Genomic DNA, 13,605 nt, shown 5'->3' on the forward strand with positions numbered 1-13,605 from the left:
AGACGTCTGAGTGACAGATGGAAGCACAGTTCCGTTAGGAAGGGTAGAAATGAGAGACGAGAGCAGACTGCTCCAAGTGTTGGACAGGTGCTTCTTTGGGGTCTGAACCCCCCAGTTCAGACGGAGGGGGCTTCGACACACAAGACTCAAAGAGAGTTCAGGAAACCAGAGACCCAGCTAACAGCCTCAACGCTTCCCCAGGTCTTTTCCCTGTGAGGGGGGTGGAGCCAAGACGGCGGCGGCACACCTGGATCAGAAGTCCGTATGCAGAGTGAGACATGAAGGCGTTAAAAAAGGTTTATTTACATCAGGTTTATTGGAGTAGATGGTCAGACAGCATAAGTTAACGTGAATACTGAAGCTCCTTCAACTGAACACTGAAACGTTGTGAAGAAAGTGTTTTGTTCGTTTCAAATCATTTTACAAACAGGAGGCGCCGTCATCAGGAACATTTGGCAGATCCTTTGGTGGAGACCGTTGGAATACCGTGGCGTTACCGTGGCGTTCACAGAGTCCTCCGTGGAAGGACACTTTTGGAAAACAAAGTTAAAAAAGAAATCTATAGAAAAGAGGCAAACTGGAATACGGACGCACGCCGTGGCGCCACGTCTGCACGTCCTTCAGAGTGAAAACGCTCTGAGCTCCTGGTCTGGAAGGACCCGGGAACAGAAAAGTCCGGCCCGTCTCCTCCCCCAGTCCCCCCCCAGCACCGTTTTCTGCAGACTGCAGCTTGTTCAGCATCAGCTGAGACATCTGACATCATGGTGGGGGGGTCACGTGGGGTTAAGGCAGCCCTTCAGGTCTGAGGACACACAACACTAGAGTGAGCCTGATGCAGAGCTGAGGAGACTCTGCCCCCCAGCTCAGCTGCACCCTACGGTATGGGGGCTGGCAGCTCCGCCCTCACAGTAAACGTGGACATATTCATGCACGAGCGGTGAAATCTGTGCGCTTTTAAAGTGCGGGAACATGGAGCAGCGTGCGCTGCAGCTGCGGGCGTACGTGCACGGCTGCGTACGTGCACGGCTTCAGCTTCCATAACAGAGCAAGGAACACGCGTGTGTGAAAGTACAGGATGGAAGCATGAAGGGTGCACGAAGCCCTGACTGACAGCTGACACCCTAAAGGGGGGGCAGAGCCTTTCTGTTTGCCATGGGGGCAGCAGAGCAGGACCCTCTGTCCCCCCCTGGACCGCCGTCTGTCCCTCCAAACCCCAACATGTGAGCAGCCGGAGCCACGGGGGCAGCGGGGGTCTGCATCCTGAAGGCACCAAGAACAGCAGACTGTCATCATCCGTCAGGTCAAACACTTATTCTGTTACGGGATCATGGAATGGATGGAACAGATGCAGATCTGCTGCTGCAGGCGGGGGTTTGTCCGCTACAGAGTCACTGAGCTGCTGAAGGGCGGAGTGGCCCCACCCAGGAAGGACCAGCACGCATCTCCAGCCGCCCCCCAACAGCTTTTATGGGCTGTCATAAACCGCTATAAAATATAAGTTAAGGGAAATGATTAGAAAGGTGAGAGAAGAATTCCTATGGTGTCCATCCCCCCCCCCCCCCCCCTCTACGTCACCAGAGGCACTGAAGCAGAGTTAAAGCAGAAAAAGTTCCTCCATGAGATACTGGACCCAGCACTGAAGGTGGGGGGGGCCCCTGTGGCTACAGTCACGTGGTAACAGGAAGTCTGAGCTCTTGCCCACTGAGGGGCAAAGTCAGCCTGAAAGAAGGCGAGGGGGGGGCACTGCGGCGGTAGTGGCTTTAATACAGAGTTTCAGCTCAGAGGCCCTCTGGGGGGGGGCACCTCACTGGAGCATCAGCTGCTTCAGGTTGTCGTGCAGGATGGTGTCCTTGACGTCCCGGAACACCAGCCGGATGTTCTCCGTGTTGATGGCCGTGGTGAAGTGGTGGTAGAGCGGCTTCTGCTGCTGCTCGCGGCGCTTTTTATGAAAACACTCCACCAGGAAGTGCTGGACGTCCAGCAGGCTGGAGGGCTCGCCCAGGAAGTCGGGGAAGTAGTCCTTGATGGAGACCTGCTTGACCTTCTCCTCCAGCAGGTCTGTCTTGTTGAGGAAGAGGATGATGGAGACGTTGTTGAAGACGCGGTTGTTCACGATGGTCTCAAAGATGTTGAGGGACTCGCTTAGCCGGTTGGTCTGCCGGTCCTCCATTAGCACCTGGGGGGAGGGCAGTGGGTTAACTCCCGGTGGAAACCATCGGCCTCATTTCTAGCCTCTGTCCTGCAGGTCCAGATCTCCGTCTGGATCCACAGCCTCTGAACTTTGGCTGCTTTCCTGCTCACCTTCGGCTACACCTGATTACCACAGCAGTGTGTCTGGAGGTCAGGAACCTCCGTCTGATGTTTGATGGCCTCAAGTGTTTTCCTCACCTGGTCATATTCAGAGGATGAGACGAGGAAGAGGATGGAAGTGACAGAGTCAAAGCACTCGAACCAGCGCCGCCTCTCTGAGCGCTGGCCGCCGACGTCCACCATCTTGAAGGGCACGTTCTTGATCTCAAAGTCGTACTCGTGGATCCCCTTGGTGGGCTTCCTGGCCAGGAGGATGTCCTGCTGGCTGGGAAGGTAGTCCTGCACAGCCAATAGATTAGCTTAGATAGCTTCAATAGATACACATCTAAAACCGTCTGCAAACCAAAAGAGGATGAAGACAGAGGGAGAGACATGTGGAATTCATTTAAGAGTCCAGGTTAGACCTGAGTGTGGATTCTGTGTGTGAATAGAAAATGGACCATTCTAGACAGACCGTACCACTCAGTGGAAAGGAGGCTATTCTCAACGACATATGAACTCGCTACGTTTATAAAAGAACTGAAACACAATCGGTAGGAGGTAAATAAAAGAGTCGAGAGTGGACGCCTCATCAGACGCTCCTCGCCACACATCACTGCCTTCTGGACCAAATGTCCTCCGTTTGGTTTATCCTGATTCTTTTGACCTTCATGAAGGTCATTTACCTAACACTTTTTTTGGGGTCTAGATGACCCAACTCCCAATGTTAACGTTTCTTCAAGGCACTTTACCATTGGGAGTGGGGTCATCTAGACCCACTAGACAGTGCTCTGAACCTTTTTTCTTCAGTGATTTGTGATCTTCACTGGTGTCCATGGATTACATGAAATCTTTCCACCTTTATCCACCTTTGTCATGGTAGGGAGAACACCTCAATGGAAGGGGGGGTCATCTGGACCCCATAGGATAGCATATGGTGTAAGCGATGGACGTCAGGATGCACAGATTTCCCCCAAAGAGACGCTGCTGTCCTCGTCCTCTCACCTCCTCACACTCAGCCTTTTCTGAAGTGCATTGGTTTAAAAGAGATGAACCGTCACGTTTTCACTTTGAACAACTTCAAGCTGACTTTCAGTAAAAAAGAACCGCGCCCAGAGCTGCAGCTCAGGCGTGTAGACGGCTGTCACAGGAAGCCGATTGGCGTCTGCTGCGGTTCACCAGCAACATGGAAGTATTCACGACACGCTTCTGTTTCACATCATCACGCTTCCTCATTAGGGAACATGCTAAAAAAAGACAGCAGAGCAGATGTGAGGGTTCAGGAGTCCTGCCAGGACGGAGGCAGGGAGAAGGTTTCCGTCCCAGCGGTGGGTCAGACGACCGAAGACGAGGAGCAGAGCATCAGAAAGCTTTCCTGCTTTGGGCTGTCCGCCCTCCGTTTCCTACTCTGCGTTAGAAGACATCAGTTTTACAGCTTCTTTCAAAGAGCTTTTTAACTTCTGTAACTATTCTGTAAATCAGGATATGCATGTATGTCAATGGAAAGGGTGTCCTTGTGATGCAGAGATCCCGTCTTCTCTGCTCCTTCGTGGTGCTGGGATTCATCTGTGGGTTCATGCTGCTCTTTTCTGCTCCAAGCTGCTAAGAAGTCATCCGTCCTGATCTCTAAGGGAGCTCTTTAGCGGAGCTTTGCCACACACCACTCTGCAGTTATTGCTGCTTTAAGCTTTCTGCTCGGAGTCGGCATAAACTGTTTTCTGAAAACACACAGACTAGTGCAAACATGGGGGGGGTAAGGCCTCCCCGCTCGTCCGCGGCCGTCCGTCAACTCCAAAAAAGTTATGAGGAAAGACAGGAAGACCGCAATTTCACTTCTCCATTAAAGACTGCAGCGTTATCACGCCAGGCCTTCAGCTGGGGGCGGGACTTACCGACTGTCCGAGCCTGTCCAGATTATCCAGGAAATACTTCACCGACTCCCCCTGAGAAAAAACAAGAAGTTCTGTGAACCAATCACAACTCAAGTCCTTCTGAAGCACATGCCAGTCTCATGGGGAGGAGCTGGTCAATGACCTGAAAAGAGCTGCGTTTCCATGGTTACGGTGGATAATCCACCAAGACGACATGGTTTGAAATCATGTGTGGCACAGAGGGTTCCCCTGCTTCAACCAGCACATGACCAGGCCCGTCCAAAGTCTGGCAAAGACCATTTGGACGATGATCCAGAGGATCATGGGAGAAAGTCATGTGGTCGGATGAGACCACAGTAGAACTTTCTGGTCTGGATTCCCCTTAATGTGTTTGGAGGAAGAAGATTGATGAGTACAAACCCAAGAACAGCATCCCTACTGTGATGCAAGGGGGTGGGAGCATCATGCTATGGGGTGTATTTCTGCACACGGGACAGGACAGCTGCACTCTAGTAAGGAGAGGGAGACCGGCTCCGTGCATGGGGAGCTTTTGGGGACCGACCTCTTTACCTAAGTCCGACCATTGAAGGTGTGTCTAACACAACAATGACCTGAAGCCCACAGCCAGGAGAACCAGGTCCTGGAGTGGTCGAGCCAGTCTCCAGACCATGAGCCAATAGAAAACCTGTAGAGCCCAAACTCTGAGTTTCTCAGCGACAACCTGACTGATCTAGAGGAGATCTGTGAGGAGTAGTGGGCCAAAATCCTTCCTGCAGTGTTAGCAAACCTGGTGAGAAACTACCGTGGAAGGGAGAACACAGACGTCTGTACCAAACAGTAACACTGATTTCCTCAGGTGTTCAAACACCTATTTGCAGCAGTAGCATATAAATAAATCATTAAAAAAAAATCGTACAACGTGATTTTTTCCAGATGATTTAAGATGTCATTCACAGTAGACCTGTGTCTAAGATGAAAATGTCAGACCCCTCCATGATTTCTGAGTGGGAGAACTAGCAAAAATCACAGGGGGGGGGGGGGTCACATACATATATGCCTCACTTATTCCATTTCTGCGTGTTTATTCAAATCATGGTGAATCAGAAGCTTATTAAAAGTGCCGTTTGGAAAAGCTCTCAGTGGTGATGTAGAAACTGCCATGGGCGGGGCCAAAATCTCCTTGCTCCGCCCCTTTCTGATCCTCCACCTGCAGACCAACAGATCCATGAACGTCTTTGTTTTCCTGGTCTGAGCTGGGATCTGGATCAGAACTGGACGGATGGAGGATTCTGACATTTTTGTTGAACTGCTAATGTTAGCTTGGGGTTTGTGAAGGGCGGTAAGCTAGCAGGAGAGTGCAAACAAAGAGATGATGGGAAATAATAAAACTGATGGTACTTTTTTATCCACTGAGGAAGCAACCCAAGAGCTGGAGTCTGAGAAACCATGACTCAGCACTTCACATCACGCAGGAACGCACAGGCCAACAGGGCTTACCAGCTGGAACTCCCGGCGTCGGTCGTAGGCGTTCTGGATGCCCTCGTCTGCCCACAGAGCGGCGATGGATGGAAGGTAGTGCTGAAAGATTTTGGACTCCACCGTGCCGTGAGCCCTGGCTGAGCGGGTGTCAAAGGCCATCATGGTTTCTCCGTGATGGTGGTTGGATGGGTTACCCCACGGGATGTGAAGCTTTTCTCTAGCATCCACCAACACTCTGATACCTGGACGGGAGGAAAGCAGCAGAGATTAGGAGGTTTGGTCCACACAAAAACATGTGACAGTGAGTCCAGAAGCCTGGGAAGTTTGGCCTCTTTTTTCTTTCTAACAGACAACCTGGAAACAGATTTTGGTGCTCCATTTTGATTTGTTCCATTCATTTTAGTTATTTCATCACCAGACTTCCCAGAGTCTTCACTCCAGTCTGGACACGTTTTGAGTGAGTCTGAGCAAATCACTGCACAGCGGTTTGTCCTTTGGGTCAATAGAAAGGTCAGTTCTGGGGGGGGGGGGGTCATTTTGACTGGCCTACAAAATAGATTAGGGCCCACCATTGATTTCAAATATGTGTTTATTTTTGCATGCGTTGGGATTTCAGCTCATAAAACCTACAAAAACAGGGTTTCAAAAAGTTCACAAGATCTGGAGAAACCTGACATCATTTTTCAGGACATGAATGATTTATTCACAAAGGAATCATCTACTGAACTCAAAGCACTGCTTCCCCACACGTCACTAAACCCGTTCAGTTCGGTTCAACATGGACACGTCTTCAGACCTAACGGATTGCCAGCAGACCGTCATCTGGGCGGGGCCTCAAATATATCCAGCACCTGCGCCTCCGGGGGTGGGGCCCCGGGGCTGGGTGGGCCTGGCCCCCTTGCTGGGGGGGGGGGGGGGGGACAGCTGTTTGACCACCGGGGGACAGTCTATCATCTGTCCCCAACTTACCCCCTTCCTTATATAACCTCATAATAGGGTGAGGGGGTGGGGGGCTTAGCCTGCGATGAGCCTTGGGGGGGGGGTTTACTAGGCAGCGGCCCCCCTCCTGTGGTTGCCGTATGGAGTGGGCCCCCCCTCTTTCGGTTTTATTTGCACCTTAGACATGTAGGGCCCTTGGTAGGGGGGGTGCTTGGACATCACTGCCAGCAAGCAGCGGATGTCCTCCTAGCACCCTACCCGCCAATTTTAACCGCACCTTAGACATTTAGGGCCCCTTGGTGGGGAGGGTGAGGGGACGTCACTGTGAGTAATCAGGAGATGTCCCCTTAGTGCCCTACCCGCCAATTTTAACCGCACCCCCCTTAGTACACACACCCCTCCCCCCTCAATATATACATCCCAACATAAACACACACACATGCACACACACACCCTTTCAAACACACATACACGCACACACATTTTGCAAGGAAGGTGGGACCTGGGTCCGTCTGTCCCCTGCCTCTTCCCTGGTGGGGGGTGCGGGCCCCCCTTTGCAGCGGCGGCCGTGTCCCCGGGGTGCCGGCTTCCTGGGCCCGGCGGTGCTCTCTCCGCGCGGTGGGGGGGTTCACATTACATCTGAGCCGGGGGTGTTCGTGTCCCTGGGGGGTGGGTTCTGGTCCTTGCTCCTGAGTGCTGGGCCCCGCCAAATTTCCAACTGTGGCCGAGCCTGGTCGGGCCATATTTACAACACCCCTTGTGGGCCCTCTTTTTTCCCCGGGGTTCCCCCCTCCTGGGCGGGGGCGGCGGGCCCCTGCCTCGCTCCTCCCTGGACCAACCGTGGGCCGGGCGGGTGGCTGCCTGGAGTACGGAGCGGGTCTCCCTTGGGGGGTCCTGGCTCGTACCTGGGGTTGGGGCGGGGGGATGCCCGGAACTCCTGGGTGGTGGTGGGGTGCTCGTTTGGGGCTGTGGGCGTCCTTCTCCGGTGGGGCCCTGCGTTGGGTTCTCCCGGCGCGGCGGGGGGGCTGCTCTCCTGGTTGGGCTGGGGCGGCGCTCTCTTTCCCTCCGTGCGTCCCTGGCCTCTGGCTCTGGGGGCCTTGCGGCGGCCCTGCTGGCCCTGGCCTGGGTGGCGGGCTTGGTCACCCGGGCGGCGGTTGTTCCCTGCCGGTTCCCGTGTGGCGTTGGGGGGATTCCGGCTGCCGCTGCTGCTGCGGTGGGGGTCTTGGGGTGGGGATGGCTGGGCACTCTCCCTCCTTCTTTTCACGTTCCACCATCCATTTTAGAAGAACATAAACACTCACCTGAGCACAGGTGTTAGCTCACCTTTGCACTAACAGTTCGCATGACTGAATGACTGGAATATTTCACACTAGTTGGTTTTAAGGCATAAGTATGCGTGTGAACACTATCTGTTTTGTGTACATGTCGACAGGTGGACATTTTTGCAGCTAGCAGGTGTGTTTATAACATTTGAGTGTGTGTGTGGACAGGCCCCGCCCCCTTTTTTTTCTTTTTTTTTTCTACATTTGAACCTTACAATAATGATTAACACCAGTAAACTTGTTGCTTTATGCTGCTTCATGGTCTTATCCCCCTTCCCCTCCTATTATCACCCTCCTACCCCCCCCTCTCTCTAACATCCCTCTCTCTTCTTCCCCTCTTTCCTTTTCCGTCCGGTCCAACACAAAAGATTTCCAAACATGATTGAAATTAATAAAGTTTGGCCTCAATTACAAAAGGGGTTTATTCAGACATACCTTTGGTTTGTCTGAAGATTAATAACCCCTCTTGTTAAAGTAAAATATGTCCAACACAAGAGGCCCTCAGCTCTCATCTGTCTGCCCAGCTGTTTGACAGGACAAGTTAAAAAAAAAAAATATATATATCCAGCACCTGGCCAAACTTCGCCACCTGTGAGTCGGGTCGTCGCCGCCGACTTTATGACGACAAACGAAGGTTTAATTTAGAACCTGGCAGCAAAGGATTATTAGATAACCTTTGATGCGACGGCCAATCAAAAGAACAAATGTCACAGAAGTAAAATAATGACATGATGCACTAATAAAGGATCCCACTCATATCATTGTTCAGCCAGACTAAAGCGGTTTTTGCAGAGACGGGGGGGGGGGGGGGGGTTGGAGCTCGGTGATGCTGCTCTCACATGACCACACTTGATGACTCAGTCGGTCTTTTCCACCCAGTTCGTCTGTAGTCGACACGCACAGGAAGTTCTTCACACTCAAACTGAAGTGGCTGTAAGCTGGTGGACTGACACCCTCAGTGTGGGCTGGACAGAGGAGCCATGTGCGTCTGGGCCGTCGGAGGACAACACTGTCTGCAGATCACACGGGGAATGACTGTGATGACCGGAAACGCCGTTTGTAGGAGCTGTGCAACGTTTACTCTGCTTCTCATTCCAGGCTCTCAGATTCACATAACCTGCTCAACACTGCAGAAGACTTTAGTCATCAGACACAACCAATGAAAGCAGACCATGACAGCCTGAATGTCCTGTGAACCTGGATGAATCTGATCCCATTCCACTGTTTATCCCCACATCAAAGGAGGCGTGTCCGTCAGTGCTAACCTCCTCAAAGCTGCAGACCCCCCCACAGCGACATGGCTGCTGCTCTTTAGGACCCTCATTCCCCCAGAGGTGGGGCAGATGCCACGGCTCTCTGTTTAAAAGCCAACCATAAGACTCTTCTGGGGGGGGGGGTTCTAAAAACCACACGTGTTTCTTCATGTGTCTGTGTCGGCAGCCTGATGAACTCTGACCTTCACCCCGAGCCAACAGGCGCTCTGGTGTTGTGACCTTAAATAAAACAGAAGTTTAAAGATCCACTGTCCTCATGCAAAGCAGCCGTTCAGGGGCATTCAGGGGTTTGTTGTTGAATCAAACGAGGAAGAAGAAAAAAACGCCAAAAGGACTAAGATGTCTGCATCCATCGTTTGACTCGTGCGCCGCAGGAAGCCCTTCCAACAGCAGCAGCACGGCTGCAGAAAGCAGGACAGCTCAGAATCTGGGAGGATAGTTTTTAGACATTTAGAGCAGGCGAGCAGAAACCCACCCAGGAGGAGGGAGTCTATATCCTTAAGAGTTCACAGCCATCCTTTGTGGTTGAAGACTGATCCACGTCACACAGCGCCGCGCATATTTCACCAACACACCGTGTCTTCCAGTGTAATAATGTGTTACAAAGCCTGACTGGAACACTTTTGTCAAAAGAACTACAACAGCAGTGACTACATGGAAGCTGGAACAGCCTGATAGGATCATTCCACTATTGTTAACACGGTTCACGATGGGGCCGGGCACCAAACAGGTGCAGCCGGTGCGGCAGAAAGACAAAACCCTCACGGAAAGACGGCCCAGCTACAGATGTTCAAGAAGATAATATGTTGCTAATGTTTGGCATACAGGTGACGGGGAAAGGTTGCTTGAAGATCTGGTCGAGATTGAATGTGTTACTAGTAGAAACGGGCTCAGATGTCCAATCCATGGGCAGAGAAAGTCAGGTTAGACGGAGAAGATGTTGATTTTCTATTTGACACAGGGGTCAGATGTTAGGTTACAGAGAGGATATGCAAACCTAACAGAGATGGTGCTGTAGAAACCACAAAACACACCACTTAAGGTGAAAGTCTGCTTTAAAACAGAGATGGAAGCAAAAAGATGCAGCGACTCGTACAACCAGCAGGCAGCATGTGAGGCTTTAAGCTTAGTGGATGTGGATTCAAAGGCAGGTACTGAAACTGATTTGAGACAAATGTATTCCGTGTTTTGGTCAACTAAAGGAACCTTATCACATCCTGCTAGAATAAAGAGTCACACCTCTGTCAGTTCCTAGATGCCTCCCCCTCCCCTCGAGATGCAATAGGAACCATTGACTGTATAAGAGAACTGGACGGAGCTCCTCAGCCAGCAAGGTTGAGTCGTGTTCCTTCCATTGCCTGGCATCGGTCTAGTGGGTACGACGGAAACACACTGGTCCCAGATTAGGCGTGTAGCAATTCATCCATTTTTATTCCTACAATCCAACCAGATCAATCTGTCTAATGTCAATCAAATCGACCAATACAATTATGAAATGTCAAAATGAACCGATATCGACTCTCAGATCAGCGACCACAAATCGTGATATGAATCAAATCGTTGTTAAACCCCAGTTAGAGATGGGATTAATGGCTCTTGGAGGGAGCCGGATATCTTCGTTTGAAAGAGCCGTTCAAAAGAAAAACTCATTAGCGCGGCTCTGTAATGTTACACAGAGGTTGCTAATAAAGTGGCTACATAAAGGATTCTACGGTGGCCCAGGAGGGTCACAACACAACACAATAACTCACAACACTTAACTCAAAACCAAAGTATATTTGCAACTGAAGTTGCTGTGCTTTTATTCTGAAATTTCCACTGGGCCTAAACATGGGTTATCCCGTCTCCATTCAGGGTTCATAAGACCCTTCAAAGATTCTCCCGCAGCTTCTCTCCCGCTCTGTCTGAGGTTTGTCTGGGTGTCCGCCGCTTCCTTACGCGGGTCTCTGTGACCCACTTTGAAGGCTCACTGTCCTTCTGCCTGCGCCCGACAATAACTGGGACAGACTCACTCCAGCAACCCTGCAGCCCCAGCGAGTTAAGAAAGGAGGGAGGTTCAGCACCAAAATCCTCACATCCAGCAGCCATACTGGATTTATTTTTCTACCCTTTGATCGAGTCACAGAAAACGTCCCGTGCCCAAAGCTAAGTCCCTGATCACGCCACAGGACCTCAGGTCGCATCAGTACATCAACTCAACATTGAAACTCGATGCCTCTGACGCGTGAATGCGTTTGGTGTGAATGCAACATTAAAGTCGGGTCTGTCTGACATTGGTCCATGGTTGCAGACTGGCGGCACAGGGAACAGCTCATTAGCATAGCATCAGGACACAGCTATCTCCAAATCACGACTTTTTGTTGAACGTTCTGGTTGCTCGTCCAGCAGGTTTATCCAGCAGGGTGGCTTCGTATCGCGTCGCACATGGACAGTAGAGGAGAAGCACTGAAGAAAAAGACATTCACTAAAAGGAGAGCGGATGAACATGACTACTTAAACCCTAAATTAAACTTTTGTTCGTCATTAAAATGTAGCCGACGGCGTCTGCTTCACTTACAGGTGGCGAACGTTTTCCGGCTACTTTGTGGCCCCTGACCATATTCCTCTGAGTTTACAATGACCTCTACCCTTTGTAGTACAGAAGTGACACAGCTGTGTTGCTCGGACCTCCAGGTTTCTGCTGCAGGGACACCTTGGGCCCAAACTCTACAGCAGACCGTAGGGGTGTAACGATTAATCGATCCAACCAGATCAATCAGTCTGAGGAAAGTAGTTAATCCAATCAAATCAAATTGACCAAAAACCTTTTTAAAATATTTTAAAATGAGATAAATTGATAATCAATTTTGGGAAGTAGCATCTGGATTGAGCTACAGTAGGTTTATGTGACTAGGAGGTAAAAACAACCAATCACAGCGGACAAAACTCATGATGACATCAGCAAACACGGATCCTCCATCAGTCCAGTAAATGTGTGGACAGACAGAACATGGAAGTTTGGGATAAAGATGTCCTGCATTCATTTTAGGACAGCGAATCGGATCATCGTTATTGATCCTTAAGTGCATTCGTTCCAGAAAGTAGGAATTCTGTGAACTTGTTTTATGCATTTGTGCTGATTTTCTGGCGATGACATCACCATGTTTTCATAAAACAGATGTCCGTGTGATTTAATAAAGATCCCTGGCTGCTGACTTATTAAGAAAATAGTTGTTTTTTAAGGAAGTTTTATTTTTATTCTAAAAAATCCTATTAAACAGCAGCAGTGACCCAAGTCTGGGCTTGATCCGGAACAGGGATGTGGACCAGTTGCATCCCCAGAAACAGAAGCCATGGCGGCTTTAATGCAAAAGAGTCCAGTTTCTGCATGGCGGGGGTGGGAACAGCCGGACTGTTCACACTGACCCTGCAGGAATCGAACCCTGAACTGAAAGCGCTGCACGCCGTTGGTTGGCCCGGCTTCCAGCTGACGCATCACCTGCAGCTCAGCCCGTTAGTCTGCGTTGTGCGCATGCGGGACTCCGGTGATGATCGCAGTGTTTACGTTTCAAGCGGCTGGCTGCCGCCGCCGCCGCCGCCGCGATGGGGCTCCGTCACCCCCGACCCCCCAGTCCGGAGCTCCGAATGAGCCCGAACCGGTGAACCCCCGCCAGCGCCCCGCGGTCACCGCATGGGCGTCTCTGCGGCAGCGACCCAGACGGGCTGTCGAGACTGAGAGCAGCATGGCTCCCAACTTCCCATATTGTCCCCCAGGCCTCAGAAAGGGGGTGTCCGGCCTTCAGACTGGCCAGTTTGAAGCAAACCAAAGCCGCAGCCTCACCTTTGATGACGTTACTGAATATGGTGGCCCTGAACTCCTCCTTGGCTCTCTGGTCGAAGTCCTGCCCGTGGATAATGCGCATCTGCTTGAGGAAGGTGGACTTGCCGCTCTCGCCCGCTCCGAGCAGCAGGATCTTCACCAGCCGCTTGACGTACGTCTTGTCCTTGCTCAGACATTTGTCTATCTCCTTGGACTTCCGCAGCTGCTCCACTTCTCCGCTCGTGAGGAGACAGTTTGGGAAACAGAGCGATAAAATAGAGCGGGACGGCAGGAAATCCGCCATCTTTGAAACTACTAGATAGCGACAGTCAGAGGAGGGCGGAGCTCAGCGCGCGCCCTGATAGCTTCACGGCGCGTAGGAAACTAGAAGCAGCTGTGAAGCGATACCCCCCAAAACAACCGCGGAGGAGCTGAGGTCGCCTTCAGAAATGCTCGGTTGGCTTTTTCTTTCTGTCTGTTTGTGTTTTACTTAAACGTTGACTCTTCCACTGAATTCTACCTGTTGATGAAGAAAATTTAAACATGACATGTCAGTCATTTCAAATACATCTGTGCAAATAGAGCTAACTTTTAAAAACAACACATTTATGTCACACGTATATATTTACAAA

The 13,605-nt window shown here is 51.1% G+C and overlaps 1 protein-coding gene across 1 annotated transcript; it reads right to left on the reverse strand.

Moving 5' to 3' along the window:
* Positions 1 to 282: 282 nt before the first annotated feature.
* LOC101159749 (guanine nucleotide-binding protein subunit alpha-13) lies at positions 283 to 13,290 on the reverse strand. Its single transcript, XM_004071900.4, has 5 exons — positions 12,995 to 13,290; positions 5,658 to 5,881; positions 4,182 to 4,232; positions 2,389 to 2,589; positions 283 to 2,176 (listed from the first exon to the last, which is right to left on the reverse strand). The coding sequence occupies exons 1-5, from the start codon at positions 13,275 to 13,277 to the stop codon at positions 1,805 to 1,807; spliced, it is 1,131 nt and encodes a 376-aa protein (XP_004071948.1). The 5' UTR covers positions 13,278 to 13,290; the 3' UTR covers positions 283 to 1,804.
* Between the last annotated feature and the right edge of the window lie 315 nt (positions 13,291 to 13,605).

Source organism: Oryzias latipes, chromosome 8, assembly GCF_002234675.1.
Source record: "Oryzias latipes chromosome 8, ASM223467v1".
Classification (NCBI taxonomy): Eukaryota; Metazoa; Chordata; class Actinopteri; order Beloniformes; family Adrianichthyidae; genus Oryzias; species Oryzias latipes.

Bases quoted from the DNA above. Each gene is read 5' to 3' on its own strand.
- LOC101159749 (XM_004071900.4), bottom strand. From the start codon at position 13,277: ATGGCGGATTTCCTGCCGTCCCGCTCTATTTTATCGCTCTGTTTCCCA. The intron at 5,882-12,994 runs GTGAGGCTGCGG...CCTCCCGTCCAG, and splicing joins ATTCAGTAACGTCATCAAAG to GTATCAGAGTGTTGGTGGAT. The intron at 2,177-2,388 runs GTGAGGAAAACA...CCCTCCCCCCAG, and splicing joins CATCCTCTGAATATGACCAG to GTGCTAATGGAGGACCGGCA.